Source organism: Erpetoichthys calabaricus, chromosome 2 (genome assembly GCF_900747795.2).
Source record: "Erpetoichthys calabaricus chromosome 2, fErpCal1.3, whole genome shotgun sequence".
Lineage (NCBI taxonomy): Eukaryota > Metazoa > Chordata > Cladistia > Polypteriformes > Polypteridae > Erpetoichthys > Erpetoichthys calabaricus.
Genome location: NC_041395.2, coordinates 108,220,205 through 108,245,334, shown reverse-complemented (window position 1 = coordinate 108,245,334; position 25,130 = coordinate 108,220,205). Strand labels below are relative to the sequence as shown.

At 38.0% G+C, this 25,130-nt stretch overlaps 2 protein-coding genes across 3 annotated transcripts in view; one reads left to right on the top strand and one right to left on the bottom strand.

Annotated features, from left to right (window-relative positions):
• The first annotated feature begins 7,294 nt into the window (after positions 1–7,294).
• si:dkey-23n7.10 (SPRY domain-containing SOCS box protein 3) lies at positions 7,295–18,594 on the top strand. The gene is made up of 5 exons (XM_028794313.2): positions 7,295–7,610; positions 7,846–8,027; positions 14,151–14,282; positions 16,950–17,140; positions 17,878–18,594. The coding sequence occupies exons 2-5, from the start codon at positions 7,856–7,858 to the stop codon at positions 18,106–18,108; spliced, it is 726 nt and encodes a 241-aa protein (XP_028650146.1). The 5' UTR covers positions 7,295–7,610; positions 7,846–7,855; the 3' UTR covers positions 18,109–18,594.
• Positions 18,595–18,682: 88 nt separating this feature from the next.
• arhgap1 (Rho GTPase activating protein 1) overlaps positions 18,683–25,130 on the bottom strand; it is a 60,777-nt gene continuing 54,329 nt past the window's right edge. For both annotated transcript variants that reach the window (XM_051922716.1, XM_051922715.1), the window contains exons 12-13: positions 19,887–19,990; positions 18,683–19,658 (exon numbers count right to left, since the gene is read on the bottom strand). In XM_051922716.1, coding sequence (XP_051778676.1) covers positions 19,476–19,658; positions 19,887–19,990 — 287 coding nt within the window. In that variant the 3' untranslated portion in view covers positions 18,683–19,475. The remainder of the gene's footprint in view (positions 19,659–19,886; positions 19,991–25,130) is intronic.

Sequence of the window (25,130 nt, the reverse complement as noted above, 5' to 3'; positions counted from 1 at the left end):
CACGAGGACAAGGCAGGTGGCACAAGTGCATTGAGAAGGGTGGAGACTACATTGAGAAATTAAATTATCAGTTTTGTTAAGGTTTGTTCCATTTTCTAACATATATATATATATATATATATATATATATATATATATATATATATATATATATGGTGTTATATATATATAACTGCTCAAAAAAATTAAAGGAACACTTTGAAAACACATCAGATCTCAATGGGAAAAAAAATCCTGCTGGATATCTATGCTGATATGGACTGGGTAATATGTTAGGAACGAAAGGATGCTGCATTGTTTGATGGAAATGAAAATTAACAACGTACAGAGGGCTGAATTCAAAGACACCTTGAAAATCAAAGTGAAAAAATGATGCAGCAGGCTAGTCCATTTTGCCGAAATTTCACTGCAGCATCTGCAAAATCGTACTCATTTTTTTGTATGGCACCCACGTGCTTGTATGCATGCCTGATGGTGTCCTGGGGGATCTCCTCCCAGATCTGGACCAGGGCATCATTGAGCTCCTGGACAGTCTGAGGTGCAACCTGTTGGTGTTGGATGGACCAAAACAATGTCCCAGAGGTGTTGTATTGGATTTAGGTCAGGCGAGCATGAAGGGTCAGTTAATGGTATCCTTCATTTTCCAGGAACTTCCTGCATACTCTCACCACATGATGCCGGGCATTGTCATGCACCAGGAGGAACCCAGGAACCACTGCACCAGCATAGGGTCTGATAATGGGTCCAAGGATTTCATCCCGATACCTAACGGCAGTCAAGACGTTGTTGTCTAGCCTGTAGAGGTCTGTGCGTCCCTCCATGGATATGCCTCCCCAAACCATCACTGACCCACTACCAAACCGGTCATGCTGATTGATGTTACAGGCAGCATAACGTTCTCCACGGCTTCTCCAGACCCTTTCATGTCGGTCACATGTGCTCAGGGTGAACCTACTCTCATCTGTGAAAAGCACAGGGTGCCAGTGGTGGACCTGCCAATTCTGGTATTCTATGGCAAATGCCAATTGAGCTCCACGGTGCTGGGCAGTGAACACAGGGCCCACTAGTGGACATTGGGCCCTCATGCCACCCTCAAGAGGTCTGTTTCTGATTGTTTGGTCAGAGACATTCACACCAGTGGCCTGGTGGAGGTCATTTTGCAGGGCTGTGACAGTGCTCATCCTGTTCCTCCTTGCCCAAAGGAGCAGATACCAATCCTGGTGATAGGTTAAGGACCTTCTACAGCCCTGTCCAGCTCTCCTAGAGTAACTGTCTGTCTCCTGGAATCTCCTCCATACCCTTGAGTCTGTACTGAGAGACACAGCAAACCTTCTGACAATGGCAGATATTAATGTGCCATCCTGGAGAAGCTGGACTACCTGTGCAATCTCTGTAGAGTCCAGGTATTGCCTCATGCTACCAGTAGTGGCACTGACTGTAGCCAAATGAAAAACTAGTGAAAAAACAATCAGAAACAATGAGGAGGGAAAAATGTCAGTGGCCTCCTCCTTTTAAACCATTCCTGTCTAGTGTACCTGTTGTTAATTTCATTAACATCAAAGTAGCTGAAACTGATTAACAACCCCCTCTGCTACTTAACTGAACAGATCAATATCCCAGAAGTTTTACTGACCTGATGCTATACTCTGATTAAGTAAGTGTTTCTTTAAATTTTTTGAGCAGTATATATGATTTAGATCATTTAGGCTTGGTAGAATGCCCAGTGACAGCTGGGCGGTCTCGTGGCCTTGGAACCCCTGCAGATTTTGTTTTTTTTTTCCCCCATCCCTCTGGAGATTTTGTTTTTTCTGTCCTCCTGACCATTGGACTTACTTTATTCTTGGTTACTCAGTATTGCCTAATATTTTTATATTTTTATTTTTTTTTTCTTCATCTTGTAAAGCACTTTGAGCTATATCATTTGTATGAAAATGTGCCACATAAATAAACACTGTTGTTGTTGACTACTTCTATCCCTCCATCAGTTTTCTAACCTGGCTATCTAGTTCAGTTACAGTGCATCCTTAAAGTATTCACAGCGCATCACTTTTCCACATTTTGTTATGTTACAGCCTTATTCCAAAATGGATTAAATTCATTTTTTTCCTCAGAATTCTACACACAACACCCCATAATGACAACGTGAAAAAAGTTTACTTGAGGTTTTTTGCAAATTTATTAAAAATAAAAAAATTGAGAAAGCAGATGTACATAAGTATTCAATGCCTTTGCCATGAAGCTCAAAATTGAGCTTGGTGCATCCTGTTTCCCCTGATCATCCTTGAGATGTTTCTGCTGCTTAATTGGAGTCCACCTGTGGTAAATTCAGTTGATTGGACATGATTTGGAAAGGCACACACCTGTCTATATAAGGTCTCACAGTTGACAGTTCATGTCAGAGCACAAACCAAGCATGAAGTCAAAGGAATTGTCTGTAGACCTCCGAGACAGGATTGTCTCGAGGCAGAAATCTGGGGAAGGTTACAGAACAATTTCTGCTGCATTGAAGGTCCCAATGAGCACAGTGGCCTCCATCATCCATAAGTGGAAGAAGTTCGAAACCACCAGGACTCTTCCTAGAGCTGGCCGGCCATCAAAACTGAGCGATCGGGGGAGAAGGGCCTTAGTCAGGGAGGTGACCAAGAACCCGATGGTCACTCTGTCAGAGCTCCAGAGGTCCTCTGTGGAGAGAGGAGAACCTTCCAGAAGGACAACCATCTCTGCAGCAATCCACCAATCAGGCCTGTATGGTAGAGTGGCCAGACAGAAGCCACTCCTTAGTAAAAGGCACATGGCAGCCCACCTGGAGTTTGCCAAAAGGCACCTGAAGGACTCTCAGACCATGAGAAAGAAAATTATCTGGTCTGATGAGACAAAGATTGAACTCTTTGGTGTGAATGCCAGGCGTCACGTTTGGAGGAAACCTGGCACCATCCTTACAGTGAAGCATGGTGGTGGCAGCATCATGCTGTGGGGATGTTTTTCAGCGGCAGGAACTGGAAGACTAGTCAGGATAAATGGAAAGATGACTGCAGCAATGTACAGAGACATCCTGGATGAAAACCTGTTCCAGAGCGCTCTTGACCTCAGACTGGGGCGACGGTTCATCTTTCAGCAGGACAACGACCCTAAGCACACAGCCAAGATATCAAAGGAGTGGCTTCAGGACAACTCTGTGAATGTCCTTGAGTGGCCCAGCCAGAGCCCAGACTTGAATCTGATTGAACATCTCTGGAGAGATCTTAAAATGGCTGTGCACCGACGCTTCCCATCCAACCTGATGGAGCTTGAGAGGTGCTGCAAAGAGGAATGGGCGAAACTGGCCAAGGATAGGTGTGCCAAGCTTGTGGCATCATATTCAAAAAGACTTGAGGCTGTAATTGCTGCCAAAGGTGCATCGACAAAGTATTGAGAAAAGGCTGTGAATACTTATGTACTTGTGATTTCTCAGTTTTTTATTTTTAATAAATTTGCAAAAACCTCAAGTAAACTTTTTTCATGTTGTCATTATGGGGTGTTGTGTGTAGAAGTCTGAGGAAAAAAATGAATCTAATCCATTTTGGCATAAGGCTGTAACATAACAAAATGTGGAAAAAGTGACATGCTGTAAATACTTTCTGGATGCACTGTAACCAAATTGCACAAAAATATTTACTCATCTGGGCGACACAGTAAATCAGTGGATAGCTTTGCTGTTTCCTTGGCTGTGCGGAGTCTGCACATTCTCACCATGTCAGTGTGGGATTCTTCCCACATTACCGTTACAGTTTAGGTTTTTGGTGATTCCAAATTAGTGCCTTTGTGGGCAAGAGTGGACCCTGTAATGGACTGGCACCTTTTGTAGAGTTGCTTCCCACATAGTGTCCACCATGCCCACTACCCTGAGTTGGATTAAGTGAGTTTCAGAATGTTATATTTTGAGATCTACTGGATAGTTGTGGAGTACTTTTTAATCAAAAAGATTTACCCTTTACCAAGCCAGAAACTTCAAAATTATTTAATTAATTAATATGTAGTCTGTCCTCTACACTGTAGCTTCTCCCCTCACCTATGCTCCCTTGCCTCCAAGGCAAGTTACTAGCAGAATCAGTTTAAATACAAGTATCTAAACAAACCAACACTGTTATGATCACATAAAGGTTGAGGATCTCCAGCCTTTTTAGTATAAATGGAGCATAACTGTCCTGTACTTTTTTCTAAGAGTATAGACTAGGTACTTTTGATACTACTTTTTTTGGCATCTTTGGTACTACTCACAGTCAACCAGAACCTCCCACAAACATCTCAAAGTAGTGCCACTAGCAAGTGGTCACCTCCAATTTCCATGTATGTATTTTGTGTTTGTTTTTTTAAATTAATTGTGAGTCTTCTAGTGAATGCCTGCACAACTGAAAATCTAACTGTAACTAAACTGTAAAACTGTTTTCTTTACAAAAAAAAAATTTCCCCCCACCCATCACCATGCTTGGAGTTTTCTAATAAAAGTTCTGTATAGTGAAGACACCATTTTTGAATTGGGAAATGTAATACAGATGTTAAAATTTCAAAGTTTTTCAAAAAAAATGAAACACATGTTTACATTTAAAAATTGGCTTTCATCATCCTTTTATGATAAAAATCTGATTTTTTGTTCATAGTGCCTATTGTCAAATAATTAGAAATTTTAGTAAATCTTCAGTTTAATTACCAATTACAAGTAGCTTTTAACATTTTAGAAAACAAACCTTTTTATATAAAATATTAAAAATATGTTTAATTTTACATGATAGAGCTGTCAGGGAAGAGGAAAAGAGGTAGGCCTAGCGAAAGGTTATGGATGTGGTGAGAGAGGATATGCAGGTGATGGGTGTAACAGATGATCTGCTGTGGCAACCCCTAACGGGAGCAGCCAAAAGAAGAAGAATGTAGTTAATAAAACATATACAGATTGAATAACTGCTTCAAAACAGAAACTTAAACTAAAGTTATTTTCTAAAATCAGTCCTAAATTTTTACTCAAATAACATACATATGTCTTGCCTTTGTGATATTCACTAACAATGAAGCTCCAAATCTGTTTGCCGCTTGAAACAAGTGGTCATATCCTTCTTTTTCTTATGGGCAAGTCCCTACAAGCATGATTTTGAGCTAAAAATAGCAGAATATGATGTGCATTTGCAACCAACACAAAAAAGGTAAACTTTTGCAAATCCCAATACAAAAAAACTGAACTATCATAAAGTGGCACAGTATTTAGTACTGTTTCAAAGTCTTCCAGTTGCTAAACACACAGAATGATCTCTTGTATCACATTGTTTCCATTCTGCAGCACAGGATTCTATTGTTTCGGACTGTAAAAATTTAATTTATACAGCTGAGAATGAATAGGACCATTCGTCTTCCTTAAAAAGTGGTGTGAAATCCCTACTAATTCAGCCTTAAATAGACTTTCGTATTTTGGAGTACCTGTCCCCCTACATTCCAAACTGCAACCTTGGATCCTTTAATTTTGGTCTTTTTATTATTCCAAGAGCTAAAGTATAAAATAAATGGTGACCAGTTCCAAAGTGGATGTGGGTATGTACCTGAGTGGGTTTTTCGACAGGATGGTGCCCGGTCCAAGGATAGTTCTTCATTTATGAAGAGTGTCCCTTCCGATTTAGTGCAAGAGAGTCAGTGAATTGAATTAAGTGGACTGAGAATATTATGTTACTAACGTTTGCACAAAATGTGCAGTAGCAGAGAAACAGAACCATGTGGATCATGGAAATGAGTTAGATCGTGGTTGCCAGCTGTTAATCACCTAAGGAGTGTATCTGAAAAGTATGCGGAACTCCCCATAAATCATATCCTAACTAGCTCTTTAGTTTGACTTATATGTTGAAATATGTTTTCGGTGTAGTGTGCAGAGTTAGTACCTCTTCTCAGAAGCCGTGACTGCAAATTAGTAATCGAACTGGGACAACATCTTCAGTCTGTTAAAGGGCACGCAGATGGTTCTTCTTTAGAACAATTATTTACCGAAGACAAGTCAAAATATAACCAACTGAAACATGTATAAAACATAACATGGTTCAAAAAACATCGTCGTGCAAATGTAACCTTGATGTTTGTGTGTGTTCTTCTCAAAAATGGGCGTGCATCCTGTCCTGGGATTGCTCCTGCCTTCCGCCCGATGCATGCTCGGATATGCTCCAGTTGCCCCGCTACATTGCTCCGTATAAGCAGGCTTGGAAAATGGATGGATGGAACACAGCATAATGCATTGTACTTTACAAATAATAATTAATTTGTTAATTCGCGTGTCCAGCCCTGAGTCTGAGAGATCTGTTGCTTATTTAATCGGCACTGGGAGCAATCAGGAGGGATTAAGTCCTCCGCAAGACGAACTAGCGCACACATAACCTATTCTCCATCATAATGGTACAATTATGTGTATTATTTACTAATGATTACAAAGATTAAAACAACTATATGGAACAATCATTGATTCGTATCTATCCATCTCTATTCTGAATTCCGATTATTTCCTACCTTGCACCCAGCACTGTGCCGACATATCCTACGCTCAGTCGCAACTCTGAATTGAATTACGAGGGTTTAATAATTTTTTTTTTTCAATTCAGTAAAGGTTATGGACCAACCCTGGACTGAATGCAACTGTTTAATGTGAGGCTATCAACTGCAAACTGAAGTCTACGTTTAGAACAGCTTGTTTAATTAGGAAAAGCAGACTATTAATTGAAATACGGCAGCATGTGATTTTTTTTAACAAAGAAATGCGCGACCATTAACTGGATTACGCGTGTTCTAATAAAATAGAAAGAGTTCACAGGAACAAATTGCAAATAATTGTTCTTACACCCATTTTATCAAGTGGCTGTTATATCCACTTCAAAAATAAAAGAAAGGCATTCCATCACCGACTGTAAATTAAAGAAACGAGAAATACTTTTGGTACCTGCTTGGAAATTTCTACTGTGTTCTAATAAAAAAGAAACAGTTCTCAGGATCAAATTACAAATAGTTGTTCTTACGCCCATTTTATCAAGTGGATATTTGTTCTTACACCCATTTTATCAAGTGATTGTTATCTACTTCAAAAATAAAAGAACGGCACCCCATCACCGACTTATATTAAAGAAATTTTACATTCTTTTGGTACCTGTTTGGAAATTTCTACTTTCGATTGTTTTTTTTTTTTAGCCTTGTTAATTTTCATACCAGCATTTCTGAGATGCCGTCCCGTATCAGACTTTCACAAGTCACTGAGCGGTCATGAAGTGCAGTCCGCTAAACTCCTAAAGCGGCGGGCGCTGCTTTGCTCAGCAGTCCGGACTCGAGCAGGGCGTGTGTCTTCCTCGCGCCCTCGCTTACTCTACGGTCACGTGGTCTTCAATGGGCTAGACGCATACAATCGCCAGTCTGTTCAGTATTCCGCGCGCTCGTGTTTATGGCTGTTTGTCCTGTGTCGGATCAGATCTTGCGCGGTTCTCGTTAAGACTTGTTATAGGCTCATTGGAGTGGTTGCAGGCTGTAGAAAGGGCGTTCGCGAAAGGCGACTGTCCAGCTCTGCAAGGGAGCCTTACAGCAGGAAGTTCCAGGTGAAGACAGCCAACGCCCATACACAGGTAAGTGCGTCCGGGGAGTTAAATTGTCCACACTGCCCGTTTTGTCTCCGAATGGGTGAATACCTTCATGCATTTGGCCACTCGACCTGTTGAGTATGCTTTTCCTCAATAGACGCCTAACACGCAAAGTACTCGATTTTTTTTTATGTTTTGCAATTATGCCTTTGTTTGCTTGCTTGCTTGCCTGCCCTTTATGATCCCATGGCCAGAACTTAAGTATATCATTTCCTTCTAGGTGCAGAATTATGAGCCTCCTCTCAAGTGCCTTTACTCAGGGATACAACACAGAATACTGGGAATGGGATCCCAAGGCCAAGTCCCCAGCTGCCCAGCTGTCTTCAAATCAGCTGTGTGTCTACTTCCATGTGGACTCTGCCCTGGAGAGTAGAGGGACAGCAGGGGTCAGGGGCACTAAAGGTACAAAGTGGAAGCTATTATTTTGTACAGTTAATCCTGCTTAGAGAGGTCCTGGTTTTTGTCGGAGATTTTTTTTTTATATTAAGTAAACAGCCTGTCCAGTAGATTGGAATAGACCACTCATTCTTTCTACCACACAGCTCACACTGTACTTAAATAACAACTTATTTATTTAGTGGCAGCCAAGTTCATTCAATGCAGGAAATGATTAATCTGTAATTAGAATGGTTCTTTCTGTCTGTGCAGATATTGGCCACTCTGCTGGCAAACTAATTTATGTAGATAGATAGATACTTTATTAATCCTAAGGTGAAATTCACATACTCCAGCAGCAGCATACTGATAAAAAACAATATTAAATTAAAGAGTGATAAAAATGCAGGTATAACAGACAATAAATAACTTTTTATAATGTTAACGTTTAACCGGGTGGAATTGAAGAGTCGCATAGTGTGGGGGAGGAACAAGCTGCTCCTCTGTCTGGAGATGACACTGTTAAGTGGATGCAGTGGATTCTCCATGATTGACAGGAGCCTGCTCAGTGCCCATCGCTCTGCCACGGATGTCAAACTGTCTAGCTCCGTGCCTACAATAGAGCCTGCCTTCCTCACCAGTTTGTCCAGGCGTGAGGCGTCCCTCTTCTTTATGCTGCCTCCCCAGCACACCACTGCGTAGAAGAAGGAGCTCGCCACAACCATCTGATAGAACATCTGCAGCATCTTATTGCAGATGTTGAAAGACACCAGCCTTCTAAGGTAGTATGTGCAACAAACCGTTACTGTGTTGGTAGAACATGCAAGTAGAGGTGGGTCAGTCTGTTGATAATATAATTATATTCTTACAATAGTCATGGTGCACTTTAAATTGCTTTTCATTATCATCATTATTATTATTGTGGTTAGCATTACTGTCTCACAGTTCCAGGGGAGTCCTCACAGCCCAAGGTTTGTTGGTGTATGTACGAAATTTTCAGATACTTCAGTTTTTTCCCACAGAGGAGTGTGTTAGGTTAATTGGCATTTCTAAATTGTCAGCATGTGAGTGTGGCTGTGTGTGAATGGGTCAGTCCAAAAAAAAATTTGCCTTGCACATAATGCTGCCAAGATGGACTAGTTTGAGAATATTTTTTCATTTGGCAGAACCTCTACCCCAAGTGCAGGTATTTTACTGGCAGTCTTTGCAGTTTAAAGGCCAACATTTTAAACCAGTGGTTCTCAAACTCCATCCTGGAGGACCTCTTATGACTGCAGTTTTTGTTCAGTGTTCATTTGGTTCCTAGCCTAATTAGTCAAGCTGTTAGTTTCCACTTTTAGTGTTTTTGGGGCAGTGCAGAAATCACAAAACAAATTGTAGTGAATTTTTATTAGAATGCACCAAGAAATTACTGTATGTATGATAAGGTTGTAAATACAGTATCAAAAGCAACAGAAACAAGATTTAAAAAAAAGAGCTACAGGGATTACTAAGCCTTCGACTACTATATAATTAAACCTGCAACAAGACCAAGACATGAAACTGTACCCTAGACTCTGTCAGTACAACAGCAACTAATCTGTAGAAAAGGAACTAAAGCCGCTCCCAAATATTTAATGCAAGCGTGCATTTTTAAAAGATGCTTAAACATGACTAAACTTGTACCTTTTTTTTAAGATTTTCATATTCATGATTTTCATTCTGCTTTTACAGTTGTTCTAATTATTTAATCCAGTGTTTACTATTGAACACATTAGTGGGTCTGATGCTGAAGCTGTTACAGCCTTTCAGCATTTAATATAGTTTTCACCGGTGTCTACTCTGGTCATTATTTCAATACAATTATATAAGAAAAGAACAAAAGATAGTTATTAATTTAAAGCTATAGCAAAAATATAAATATTTTTAAATGATTTATAAACTCACACTTTAAAAATCACACTGCTGTGTTTTTTCTGAATCTGTGTTTTCACAGTTTTTACAAGTTTCACTCTGTGCTAAGTAGTTAATTTGTCATTTGCAGAACATGAATCCAGGATTTGATCTATCTGCTGGTAGGTCATCTTGTTCTGTGCAGAGACTGGCTTACTCCCCTGGCAATCTATGCTCCCAGTAAAGTAGGCCATTCAAAATGTGAATCAGTCACTCTTTCAGGGAGAAGAGTGTATTTTGTGTGGAGATCAATTGTCATTCTAGAATCACACACCATTCTATGTGCTGATTAGGCACATTATTGTTAAAAGAGCATATTTGTTTCAGGGGTTGGCTAGTGTTTTTGTAACACAACTCATTTTATGCTGTGATTGGTCAATGTTTTGGCAGAAGAGGCCATTATGTGTGATGATTTGCCACTTTGTTAATGACATGTTCTTTGCAAGGACTGTTACTCTTAATGCTGGGAATATTAAAAATAATACAAGTGAGAGAGAGGTTAGGAGCACGCACTGATACAGCACATTGTCGCACCCACCACATGACAAACTGAGTTGGGATTATACGTACCACATAACTTTGATATACTGTAATAGAAATTACTGAAATCTAGTAAAATAATAAAGAGGAGTACCATATAGATGGGTACATATTAGGATAGAGAGGCGAAATTGAAAAAGTGGAGGAGTTGCCATTTAGGTAAACCAGAATTTAAATAGAAGGCTTCTTCAATTAGATGGTGAAGCACAGCATAAAGAAGATGTTTTTTATTTGACTAAACAACATTAGAGGTTGAGACCTCATATTAAGAATGTGTTATAGACCCCCTAATGTAGAAAAAATTTTAAACTGATATCTTTTTAATAATATTAAAAAGGAAAGTTTAAGTTTAGAGGGGGATGTTATATATATATATATATATATATATATATATATATATATATAGTCCTATATAATTGCTCAAATATTAGCTGGACTATACTTAGAAATAGTGGGGCACAAGAACAGGAGTCTTTAGATGTAATCAATGAATGTTAATAGTTATGTTAGAATACCAGTGATGGAGGAGCCCTGTCTAGATATAGCATTTTCTAATAACCAGGATAAAATTGAGCAAATAAAGGGGATTGAACCATTAAGATCTAGTGACCATAACAGAATACAGTGTTTTGGCTGAGTGCATATTTTAAAACTAAAACAGTTACATTTAATTTTAGTAGGGCAAATGTTGAACAGATACAGCAAAGCCTAAGTAAGAAAAAATAGGATAAGCTTTTAAGTGTGGAGACAGTTGAGGAGATGTTGGGATGGATTAGGGTTTTACATATAATGCAGAACAAGTTCATCCCAACATTTAGAAGCAGTAGAAAATTAAAAGAAACTCGGAGGTGAATATATCAGGAGATAAAAAAGAAGTTACAAAGAAAAAATGATGTATAAGGCATGTAAGTCTAGTAACATCAGTGCTAACATAGGGCATATGAGAGCAACAGTTAAAAAGACATTAAGAAGATGAAAAGGCAGTTTGAGAGGAATATTGCACAATATAACCCAAAAAGATTATTTAAATATTTTAGTAGTAAACTTGCTGACAAGCTGGGGGTGAAAAGTAGTAGGAACTGTAAAGGTAAACTAGAACAGTGGTTCTCAATGTTCAGTTCTCAGGGCCACTGCAGATCCAGATTCTTCTTGTGACCCACTTCTCTTAACCGAACTTGAACCTTAATTAAGCAAACAGTTATTTCCCAGTTTCTATGTTTTTTTATGACCATCTGGAAATTACACACTGATTATGCAATGTTAAAATTTAACTGAATGAAGAAAATGTACATGTGTTTTATCAGTAATAATTTAATTTTCGTTTTAAACATATTTTGTATGTTTAATTGCTCTGGTTATTGAGACAATTATTCACTTATGAGCACATACATGGGTAGGGAATCAGAGTCAATTCTGCTGGTGTCTTCTGTGATCAACATAATTGTTTGTATTCATTTGTAACTTAAAAAAAAAAGTCCACAGAAAAAGTGAATTAAAAAACACAACCAGAGTACACAATTAAAAATACAGAAAACATACAAATACTGTATGTCTTAATTTCCTGTAAGTGTAAATCTGACACTACTGCATCTCTTAAAAGGAAAAAAATGGACCAAGTAATTAATTAAATGAGATCAATTAACGGTGAGTGACTGAATAAGAAACTGGTTGGAACAAAAACTTGCAGGCACAGGGGACCCTGAGGACTGAATGCTGAGAATCACTGAGTTAGAATATACAGTACAGACAAGTGAAATAGCACTTTATTGAAATTATTGAAGAAGATGGTTGATAACTTCCTAAAGCATTAGAGACTACTAAGAAGGTATTGTATGTAGTGATTTTGAAATTGCAGAGGGAGAAGTACTGTTTAGATTAAATAGACTGAAATCTAACAAATCATGAGGATCAGATAACCTCGATCCTTGAGTGCTTAAGGAAGTTAGTGAGTACATATATAAACCTTTGGCACATAGTTTTTGAGTATCTCTGCACACTGAGGAAATCCTTAAAGACTTCAGGCTAGTAAATATTGTCCCGTTGTATAAAAGGAGTGATAGGATTGATCCATGTAAGCAAAAGTCAGTGAGTTTACTGTGCATCACAGGTAGGTTAATGGAATCAATTATTAAGGAACTGATTGAGCAGCACTTGTCTAGAATATGAGTGTTGGCAAATATTCAACATGGTTTGAGACGAGGAAGGTCATGTTTCACTGATAGCTGGAATTCTATGAGGAAACAACAAAGGATATGTTTAGAAATGTGCATGTGATATTATTTATCCCGATTTTCAGAAGGCTTTTGATAAGGTACCATAATGAACGGTTAGTGATTATACTTAAAAAAAAAAAAAAAAAAAAAAAAAGGTGGATATTCAGGGTGCAGTCTGTAGTTGTGTACAAAATTGTCTCAAACACAGGGAGCAAAGGATGATGGTAAAGGGAACTTTTTCAGAACTAGGGGATGTTAAAAGATGTGTCCCTCGAGGGTAAGTGCTGGGGCCATAACTCTTGCTGAAATACATAAAGGATCTGGATCAGAATATAATAAATAAGTTTATGTTTGCAGATAATGATTAACTAGATAGAAGGGCATATAATGTAGATTCAGCTAAATTGTTACATAGGGATTTGTATAGTATAGTGGCTTGGGCAGATTTATGGCAGATGAAATTTAATGTAAGAAAATATAAATTATTACATTAATGAAGTAACAACGTTAGATTTAAATACACAATGTGAGGTCTGAAATTTGAAAGTACATTTAATGAGAAGGACTAAGGGGCCATAGTGTGCTTCTCCCTATCTCCATCCAGACAGTGTACAGAAGCAATCAAGAAACTGAATAGTATCTTAGTTTATGTATCACAATGTGTGGAATATAGGATAGTGGAGGTTATGCTTAATTTAAATAACACACTAGTGAGGCCTCATCTTGAGTGCTGTGTTCAGTTTTGGTCTCCGTATAACCAAAAAGACACAGCTGCTCTAAAGAAAGTCCCAGAATCAGCCTAATTAATCACTCTCTTGTGGACTAAGAGGTGTGAACTAGGAGGAGAGATTGAAGGAATTTAACCTTTTCAGTTTAGGCAAGTGGAGATTAAAAGGGAGCATTATTTAAGTGTTAAAATGATGAAATGAATTAGTCCAGTAGATCCAAGTTTCTTTAAAATACATTCTGCAACAAGATCACAGAGAAATGGTTAAGAACTTTCTAAGTGTAGATTTCACTCAAATGTTAAAGATTTCTTCACACAAAGAACCATAGCGCCATTGAATAAATTACCAAGTAGTGTGATGGAGAAAGTAGAACTTTATGGACCTTCAGAAATTTCTTTTTATTGTACAATTCATTGGGTGCAATCATTACACACTCTGCTTTTAGACCATACACTAGAAACCTTGTTCATTCAATGTAAGAAAAGAGTTGATCTGCTCATATAATCATTTTCAGTTGGAGCCTGGCATACTGCTTGCTTGTAGCTCAGCTCATTGCAGTGATGATCACTCCACTCTTATTGCATGAAGGGACTGGTTATGATGGTGTTTTCTTACTGTATATTCCATCTCTTTCCAAGATTTTATATCAATAGATTGTTAACTAATAGGTTTAAAACTGCAGAGCAGCTGGGGTGTGAAATCATTCCTTGTCTGAGGTCCTCATTTCTTTCTGGCAGGTTTCACACATGGCGAACACTATTGGGAGATTCAGTTCCTGGAACCGCTTTATGGGACATCAGTAATGGTGGGAGTTGGGACAACACAAGCCCAGCTACACCTGGAGGATTACCAGTTCATTGATTTACTTGGTGAGAAAAATCGGATATTTGTGCCAACTTTGATTTTCAGAGGAGGTTGATTCATTTGCAAGGAGCCTTCTCCTACCTTTTCTGTTTTCTTAACAGGAGAAATAAAAAGGGCCAAGGCATGTGTTCAGCTGGTGAACATACAACTTCAGAACAAATAATCTTGGTTTATATTGAGGAGTACTGTGATCCACCTCTGCAAGTTTCACTTCAGTTTACAGCAGGAAGTGTAACATTTGTGCTGCACAAATTCACTGTTGGAGTAATACAATTAAAGGCCCCATGTGTCAGTAGGGAATTAACTTCAGTAGACAGTGGGTCACTTTTATACTTGTGAGCTAATCTTTGTTGGTGACTCAAGTTCAGTCTACTGCTGCTACGTATTCTTTTCACATTACCCTACTTGTTTCTCCTTGGTAAACACTTTAGTAACTTTTAAAAAGGGTGTATTAACAATCACATTGAAATTTACAAAAAGAATGATGGCTAGCAAGGTTGGCATAAAATAGTCTTAAAAAGGAAGTACAGCACTGTTTTTGTTTACACTTAAGACATTTAACAGACTCATCAGTATATGTTATCTTGATGCTGAGACTACTGTTTTTTAAGTTTGATCTTTTTAGTCTTCCGTACATATAACTTTTTAGGCATTCCTGAACATAAGTTTATCACTTTCAGAGTGGTTTTTAACTCTACGTTGGAGTGTGAATCTGTAAATACAATTCTAAAACAATTCCTTCAATACCTGCTTGGCACAGATGTTTGCTTTGGACTACTTAGCCAGCAACATTTCTACTGCTAAAATTAGGGGAAGGGGAAGTCATGTGGGGGGCACAGCAGATTTTCTTAAAACTACTGTATATGATTAGCCATTGTGTTGTGCTTTATCAAGCACTCAAGTGATATTTTGCTACAAATTGCTATCTTGTTGCATTCAGCTCTATTCTCATTTGCATTATTGTGCTTCAGGAGAGATTCTATGGAAGAGTAAAGATTATGGATTGAATAAAGCTTTGGCAGTTTATGTTCAGGTTAGAAGATGTCACAGACATTAACTTGCACTAGTGCAGTGATCGTTAGACATGTTTTCTAACATCTATTACATTTCTGAACCTGCTTATTCCAGATCATGGTCATAGGAGAGCAACTCAAATCAACAGGGTAAGAGATAACAAGTGGGAAGTTGATTGGTGTTTGGTTTTTTTTTTCTTCCCAATGTTTTTATTTGTTCCATAGGAAACTTCGGATTATCAATTGCAGCAATACTTTGTTAATGAATTTCTGTATTCTGGACGGTTATATGGAAGGGTAGTTACAGCAACAACAAGATAGGCAGAGAGTTTAACCTAAGACAATGGAGCTGTAAAACAGGAGCATTAACCACTAGGCTACCATGCCACTCCAACATCCACCCATCTTCAACTATAGATTACCATATTGAGTGTTCTGGACAGCCAGGATCTATTCCACACTCTCACACTTCCCTCGTACACTGGAACACTCTACAGGCAGCAGTTGACCTGACCACATTTTAGACTTGGAACCGCAAATGAACACTGTGAGAACATGCATTACTATGTGTTCTAGATTTCTGCAACAACAGAGTAAACAGATTTTAATATGGTGTTGATCTGTACATCTGTTCTATCTTAGCACCTACTGTATGTTGATTAGAGCTAAGGGAAATGCCAGACCTAACAGAGCTTTATGAAAGACTATAGAAAAGAAATTCATTTATAGCACATTGTAATATTGTTTTTTTGGAGCACACAAATTTGAGATCTGCAATTTGAATTTGTTGAGAGAGAGTGAGAAAGAAACATTACATCTGTGTTTTTTCCCCACTTGGTCTCTTGATAATTAAATACATGACCCACATATTAAATTAAGAAAAATAATTTGTGTAGTTATCATTTCATGATTGTGTGCATGTTTTAGTATGCGCCAAACATACAGATTAATTTGGTACAGTATATAAACCAAGTGAGAACAACTGTGCTATGACGTTCATTTAAATTAGGCACGTAACTAGCACAGCGCTTTGTACGCAGTGGTAAATGATACTATTCATGTTATGATGAACCAGTTAGGTCAGTTCCAGTTTAATTTTATACTGTGCCTTCCACAGCAGTCTAATATTCACTTAAACCCATTCAAGGTCCTGGGGGCTAGAGCTTATTTATTGAACACAAAGCAAGAACCAATGCTAAAAGGGGTCAGAGTACTAGGTGGAAAATGCACACAGACATCAGGGAGAATAGCAAGCTCTACATAAGTTGATGAACATGTGGGATTTTTACCAAGTGCAAACTTAAAATATTAAAGTGAAAAATAGAACATAGAAATGTACATATTAAAGACTTGGTGACAAACCATCTCTGTTTTCATAAGATCTTTAGCAGCAAGCGGACTGGACTTTATTTCACATTTTTTGCAAAAGTCTAAGACTATGGCTCAGTCCTGGGACTTCTAGTTGCACTTTTATTTACTGTGGTAGTATGCAGACTATATATCTCTTAATCTTGTAGGCCTTGAGTGACACCATCCCTTTTATTTCAGTGTGTCCAGCTGTTGAACCCAGCTCATTCCTGCATTCGTGTTAAGAAATGTCAACTTTCCAAAGTGGGCTTTTTTTGGCAATATGTTTCAGTGCTCTTCTCTCATTTTTAGGAATGGACAAAGAGAGTTGGGGTTTGTCTTACAAGGGATTAATTTGGCATGAGGGGAAGCACAGAAAATATACTGAGCCCTTCTATGAAAAAGCTACCATCATTGGCATTCACCTGAACTTGCAAACTGGAACACTGGAATTTTATAAAAATGGCACGGGCCTGGGCCTGGCCTTCTCTGGATTGGATAAGGTGAGCTGGTTACTTGACTTTGGAGTAGTATATAACCAGGCTAGGGTGGTGAGCTTATCAGATGGATATGAAGTCTTTGGTGGTTCAACATTGGAATGTCATGAATTTAGACAAATTGTGAATAGTAGTTTATTATTTCAGTGGCCGAGTGCTCCTGGTTGTGTGCTAACCAGTCTGAATAACTGGGACCTTTCTGCCATCTCTTAACCTCTGTTCAAGACTCCCAAGTAGAGACTTTGCACCTGACTAACAAAAACACAAAGCTGAACTACTTCTGTTTACCAGCATTAGTCACATGGAACAAAGTTCATTATTCAGCAAGCATCTCAGTCTATACTGATTATCCTAGCATGTGCATCAAAGTATCTCCTGCTAATCCTCTGTAGTCCACATCTGTTGCACTACAGAATCTGTTTTTTTTCTTCTTCAAGAAAGAGTAGAAGAGTGAAGAAAAATGAAAATGTTGTCAACTCAAAATATTAAAGTATTGCCCCTCTAAAGTCTCCTAAGTCATCATTCAGGTCTTTCACTTCTCAGTTATCCAGTTTTTAGCTGTCAATGCACATACATTCAAACATCTGAATGATTGAATACCAGGTGTTGGGGGGGGTTTGGTGTGCTATAGCAGCCACAGTGGGTCCCCACGACTGAGTTTGAAAACCCCTGTTCTATACCAATACATATGACAAACTACCCCTTCCCATGTTTAATTCTGTTTTTCTATCTCTCGGCCACAGGTGGGTGCCCCTCTTTATCCCTTGGCCAGCTCTACTTCAGCAGAGACCGAACTGCAGCTTGGTTTTAGGTGCTGGCACTTCACATCACTTAAGGAGCACTGTCTCTATGCTGTGCTGCAACATATGAAAGGCACAAGCTACATTGACACTCTACCTCTTCCCAGAAGCATTCGCAATCAGCTCCAGACTTATAAGAAGTTGGCAATGCCTGCTTGGAATTTCTTATCTTAATATCATTGAGATTTAGTCATCAGTTGGATTATGGATGGAAATGGACAAGCATGCAATATGGTTGGGATGTATTGATGATAAGACAGATGGTAATAGGCTTTGTGGTAAAACAGGCAAATACAGCTCAGGCACAGCCAGACAGACACAAGCTGGTGCAGTGGTGGCCAAAAACTGTTAACACCAAAGTCCAGACAGGTACAGCCATATTTTCAATGAGTGGATATGAGAAGCAGCAACTATGTTAAATAAAGGTGGTAACAAACGAGGAAAACTGCAACAAAATATGCTTGGCTTAACAGAACAGCACTCCAAAGCATGGAACGATCCCTCGTTATCATAACACAGCAGCCACATGTTCAGAAACTTAGCACAATAGCAGCACACATTTAGGACACACTCCGGTCTGTGTTTGAAGCAACTGACTCTAAATTGAAGTGGATCAAAGGAGGGATGTTAGGATGAGCCAGTCAAAGGAACAACTTGTGCACAAAACAATGTCCTTATAAATAAAGAAAAAATGTATGTTTGTGTGTGTATGTATATAATTACTTTTGTAACAGATTAAAGAAACAAATGTTTTCACAAGCTTTTTAATACAATATATATCAAATTACAGAATATAAAAAGTCACTTCTGGAATAAAAGAGGCAAAAGTGAAGTGCAGAATTGGTTATTCACGTTGGGAGTGGACAAGGTTGAAGATCACATAAAGAGGGGTCAGCAGAAGTGTAGTGGCAGCAATCAGACATGTGAAAACTAAACTGAGGGTGCTTCTTTGAAGTCATACACCACCTTTACAAGAGCCAATGAAATCTTTTTTTTTTTTTTTTTTTACTAGCTCAGCCCCTCAATTTGTCTGGCAGTAAGTGAAACCCATGAACATAAAACACTGTAAGCAGAGGGACACGTGAGGGAACAAGAGTTTACAGTGCACTACGTGAAAAATGTGAGGGGACAAATGCTATAGCCTGTTGATTATGAGTAGTGGAGGTGGTCATAGGTAGTTGTGTGGGGAATGATAAAAGGTGAAATGATTCTGTGGCTGAAAAGTCTGTGGAGGAAAGTATCATTTACTTGCCCCCAGTATTCTGCTAACATTGACGGCCAATGAAGACTCCACTTCAGTACTCATATCTCCACTAAAAGCACAACACATTGCATCACATAAAAGCACTGCGTGGGGGAACCAAGCCTGACCCAGCGAGCTGACCTGAGTTTGGAGACCTGCCCCTCACCAGGGTGCCCGCTCCCACACTTTTTTTCAAACACAAAATGAAACGTTGAGTGTCCTCCGTGCAAATGATCAAACTGAAAAAGTATTTGGCATTTACATTAACACACAGAGGGATAAGGGAAGTCATTTCAGCTTAACGAAGGCCTCCATGCACAAAGATTTCTTTATAGTTGTCGAGGAGAAGTTTTGTGAAGCTGTTGATTGGTCCAATTGCACTCAGGGTGATGGCAGCATCTTTCCCCCACAGTAGGTTTGGTCCAAACACCACTGCAAGATTAGTATTGGTCATCTTATTAAACTCACTCTGTTTAGAAACCTGCAATCAGACAAAACATACAAGCAATACAGAATGTAATAAACTGCCACCTTCATCAAAAATATTGATCTTGTCAACTGGTTATCGGTTTCAGGGCAAAGAGCTGGCAAATCAGACTTACAACATATGACAGCAGTAGCCACACAGTAGCTACCAGAGCAAACAAGCAGGATAAACACATTTTATTTGCATCCAGACAACAGCCTTCATTACAAGAAGTAAGCTCACCTGTACTAAGAAGCCTAAAAGGAACTCCAGTGATGCCAAGTTCTCTGTCGGGAGAGTGTGCAGCATTCCGCAGACAGCACTGATCTTTGCATCACCCTCAAGATCTGGAATCAAGAAGAACATTTTTTTCTTGTATGTATATGAGGTAGTCATTAACATATACCAACAGATTTGTAACTCCACATAGTGCAAGTGGAGAGTTCCACTTAAGTCCCAGAATTTTGTAATATATGATTCTTACTTAGACATGCTGTCAGTTACAGGCAAAAGGATATTAGAGCTTTGACACTCTTTGATTAAAATAGGGTTCTATATTGTGGATGGCCACATGTACATTTTTTTGGAGATACTAACTTGCTTGCCCTGCTTGTGGTTGCTTTTTGCCCAAGCTCTACAAGGCCCCTCCTGTATAGGGTCTAGCCTTTTATGATTCTGAAATGGGATCAGAAAAATGGATGAATGAATGGAACAGTCCTCTATTCCTCTTTAATCTTACCTGTCTTCTCATTATTCTCCTGAGCCTCTTGGTATCACTGCAACATTGCCAAATTCTTACTCTTGCCCACAACATTGAACACAGAGATATAAAGCATCATCTACAATATTAGAAATACCCCACAAGGTATAAAAAGAGCACTACAGGTGCATGAAATATAAAAATGTATTTTATTAACAGCAGGATCTTGGCTTTCAATGAATATATTGGTTGGGGCAAAAACCCACAGGAAGTAGATCAGATAGATTTTGATTGCAAATACTAAGCTAAAGATGCTTAACAGCAAGGCTGAAATAAACTGGTAGCAGGAAAAAAATATACGTTCTTGCATGGCACAATAATATACCTCTAGTAAATATTACAAGGGTTCAATGTCTGCAACATTTACAAGAACAAGTCTTTCAAAATGAAAAAAATACTTGGAAGTTCCTACTCTATGAGGTCAGAGGCTGATTGATGGGCAACACAGCTGCTTTGTCTCCTTCTTGCAAAGCAGCTGAATAAGAAAGAGATACCTGCCATAGGCAGACAGGTCGTTCCTTTCATTTACTAAATATATACTTTCACAGAGCTGCAAAAAAGTTTCATAAACTCTGAAATGTCTGTCAAGACTTTACTCTTTCCTGCCTGGTAACATTCAGATAATTTATCAATGTGTTCTTCACAAATCACCTAGGACAAGGGTGGGCAGATTCATTCCTGGAGGGCCGCAGTGGCTGCAGGTTTTTGTTCCAACCCAATTGCTTAATAAGAAGCACTTATTGCTCAAGTAACACTTCAGCTTCACCTTAGTTGTCTCGCTCGTTAAGATGTTGAACCCTTATTACTTATTTTAGTCTTAAACAGCTGTAGTCTTGGTTTTTAATTGCTCCTTATTAGCAATAAGATGCCAATGACAAAGGAAACCAACATTTCTCCATTTAGCTTGTTTCCATTTACACCTTTGTGTATTTATCATGCACTATTAGGTTTAATTAAATACTTGGAAGGAAAGAGAAAAAAGTGAAGAACTGAGAATTACTCATTTATTTTAGACTTCAAATTATTTGGATGATATCCTTAGAAAGGAAACAAAATCTAGGATATGAGAATGACTTGACATGTTAAAGCACTAGCAAGCCATGAAATTAAATAATTTACCTCGGTTCACGACCATAATTCGTTCCAAAACTCTGGTCGTAAACCGAAGCAATTTGCCCCATAGAATTGTATGTAAGTACAATTAATCCGTTTCAGACCGTACGAACTGTATATATATATATATATCTATATATATATATATATATATATATATATATATATACATATATATATACATATATATATAAATATATATATACATATATATATATATATATATAAATATATATATACATTTATTTTAGTTTTTAAGCACAAATATAGTGAATTACACCATAGAATGCACAGCGTAATAGTAAACTAAATGTAAAGACATTGAATAACACTGAGAAAACCTTGAACAACAGAGAAAACTAACACTGCAATAGTTCGTGCTAGGAACCGCTCGCTAAAAACACTTTTTTTTTTTAATGAGTTTTAAGCACAGGGGAAAAAATTAACATTTGAAAAATCCGTAATTTAATAAACCACCAAGAAAAGTAACATTGCAACAATGCAGGCTACGAACCGATCACTGTAAACAGAACTGAAAACAAAAACAAGCCTTCTCTACCTTATGCGTCTCTCTCTCTCGCTGTGTGTGTGCGTGTGTCTCTCTTTTGCGAGCCTGGAGCGCCTGTGTGTGTGTGTGTGTGTGTCTCTCTAGCGCACACACACGTGCGCACCTCTCTCGACCACTCCTGTGTGTGTGCGTGGCTCTCTCTGTCTCGCGCTGCCTGTGTGTGTGTGTGTGTCGGGCTCTGTCTTGCTCGCTGCACAGGAAATGCACAGGGAGAGACAGAACATGTACAAACCGAAAGGGAAACTGGCTTGTTCATATACCGAGTGTGTGGTCGTGAACCGAGGGAAAAGTTTGGCGAACTTTTTGGTCGTAAACCAATTTGTACGTGTACCGAGACGTTCGTGAACCGAGGTTCCACTGTATTGTTTTTTAATTAAGCAACTGGGTTGGAACAAAAACCTGCAGCCACTGCGGCCCTCCAGGACTGAATCTGCCCACCCCTGGCCTAGGATGATCTGGAGTTCATAGCTGACTGGGAGACCTTATAGAGATTTGTGTTTATTCTGCAATAAACACAAACATCATTTACTGCATTTGCACAATAGACATTCAGTCAACTGTGTGATTTATTAAGGTACTTTTACATTTCCAACATAAATGGTTGGATGGATGCATACTTTGACTTGTTCATGGCAAAAAACTATTTTAGCTTGCTCCTAAATGGCATACATAAAATTTATATTTGTTATTTATTTAAGTAGTAATTATTCCATGTCTTGCATCATGTAATCACATTTATTTTCTAGCTTTAACTCTCAAACTGCTGATTGTAAACAATCCTGCAATATGATTTTTGATTTTCTAACACATATACATATAATATACACATACACATTTAATCAACCTTAGTTGTTCTTGGAAAATGTATAGAAGTGCACTCCAAGTCTTGGAGATATATATATATATATCTCAATGTTAGGAAATACGTGTCTAAATGAGTCTCAAATGGGTATAATACATATTACAAATAATTTCTGAATGGTTTATCCTCATCAACATTACTGCAATGTTCTAAGCTCCAGCTAAACATTTAGAAAATCTTCCATTTTCTTAGCTTCTTTTGTTTACAGGTAGCCATTCTTGAGGACAGGAACCAACCCTGGATATAGGATATCAGTGCACCACAGGGCAATTTTGGGAATTAACAGTTTCATATTATTAAGAACAATAGTAATAAAGCACCTGTAGTATCATACAAGCATTTTGTCTATTCTGAATTCACAAACCAATTGCAGACAAAGAAAGACTAAGCACTTGCCATTTACTTAAACACTCGCTAAAATAAAGACCATCAACTATCTTTGTAGTAATTCATGAGACAAGTTAAACAGCTCTTAATTATTCATTGACCTATTTCCAAATCTATTTAATCAATTTCAAGGTTATCTAATTGAAAAAACTTTGATTTTCTTTTTTTTTGTTATTTTTGTGGCTCATTTTTGCTGAAATCATCTATCTTGATCCCATTTAAATAAATGAGAGCAATAAAATAAGTTCTATTACACTCTTAATTATACTCATAATTAAGCAATTAGGATCAAACATAAACATGCAGAGGCTACAGCCCCTCAGGGCGGAACTTGGGAACCCCTGGCTTAAACAGTGCTAAATAAGCTTGCATCATTTTTTTAAAGAAAAAATGTCTCGCTTGGTAATGGGTAATACTTCTGTAATACACAATACTTTTTGGCCTGTTTATTATGTGTAGCCAATCTTACCTTGCTCAAATCAGACACTGTATTTGTAAAATACTTGACTGGTACACAGGCATGCTATATTTATGCATTTTAGAGAACAAGAAAACAGAGCAATCTAAAGGCGTGACTATAACATGAAAGCTGCCATAATTCATGCAAGTAATAGACTTATTATATACACGAGTATAACTGTATCTAATGTGCACAGCAAGAAATCAAACAAGTAAATAAACATCCAGGGAATGGTGGTCCTGTGGCTAGAAACAGCTGGGTTTGTGTGAAAAATAAACAGAGGGATAAGCCAGAAACTCTGAAAAAGTATCTCAGTTAAACAGTTCAAGACTAAGGTGTATATCAGAACTCCCAAACAGTAAGACAAAATGCTTGGAATAACTGATAAAATTATACACTAAGGTGAAATCAGTATATTCTGGGTACTAAAATATACAAGTCACTCTGTGGATTTTACATATGAAAGAAGTCTCTTTTTATTTTCTTGCATGAATTGGGTTCTTCTACAGACAATGGATTAATGAATGTTTTAAAGTAAATGATACAGTGCTTGAACATTCACTCAGGTCCAGCAGTCATCACATTTAATCATTCAGTTCACACTGTGGAATTGTTTTTAACAAGATAAATGTTCACAATAATACACAAAACAGTTTATCTTTAAGAAGATCTTAATGTATTGTGGAAATGTGGTTGCGAAAGAAACAAAGAAAGAAAGAAATATATTTTTATCTACTGAATGTATTGTAAGGTCTGTAGATGCTGACTCTTGCACAGATCATTGACTTTAATCATATTTTTGTGTGCTCTATCATGATTGAGAAATGTTTCTTCAGACTCCACAGATACTGCTGGGACAGTATCCTGAAATACAGAAATGTTGGTGCATCATCAACCACTGTTTTAACAAACACTGATAAGAAATTGATACACCTTGAGAAATCTATTCTCTGCAACACTAAGAAAAAAATACTTTTTTTTACATTCTTATAAAAAAAAGATGGAGAAAAACGACCCAAAACAATAACTCTTTAACACCGACACCAAATCCACTAACACATTCTGTGACAACTGCTATGCATAAAGATGGAATATTAGTAAAAGACAACACCCCTACCTTTTATCACTGTCCCACAGTAATAGAGTAAGAATGAGAGATGATAGATAAATTATGCAGAGTATATTCTGTGCTGGTTATACTTAGGTTTAACAAAAATTACTGGGGTAGCATGTGGAGATTCTGATCCTAGAATACACTAGGGTCTTACCTACAGAAAATGAGGTTACATGGATGTCTACCCATTTAAATCATTGTGGTTGTTGGGGTTGGCAGTACA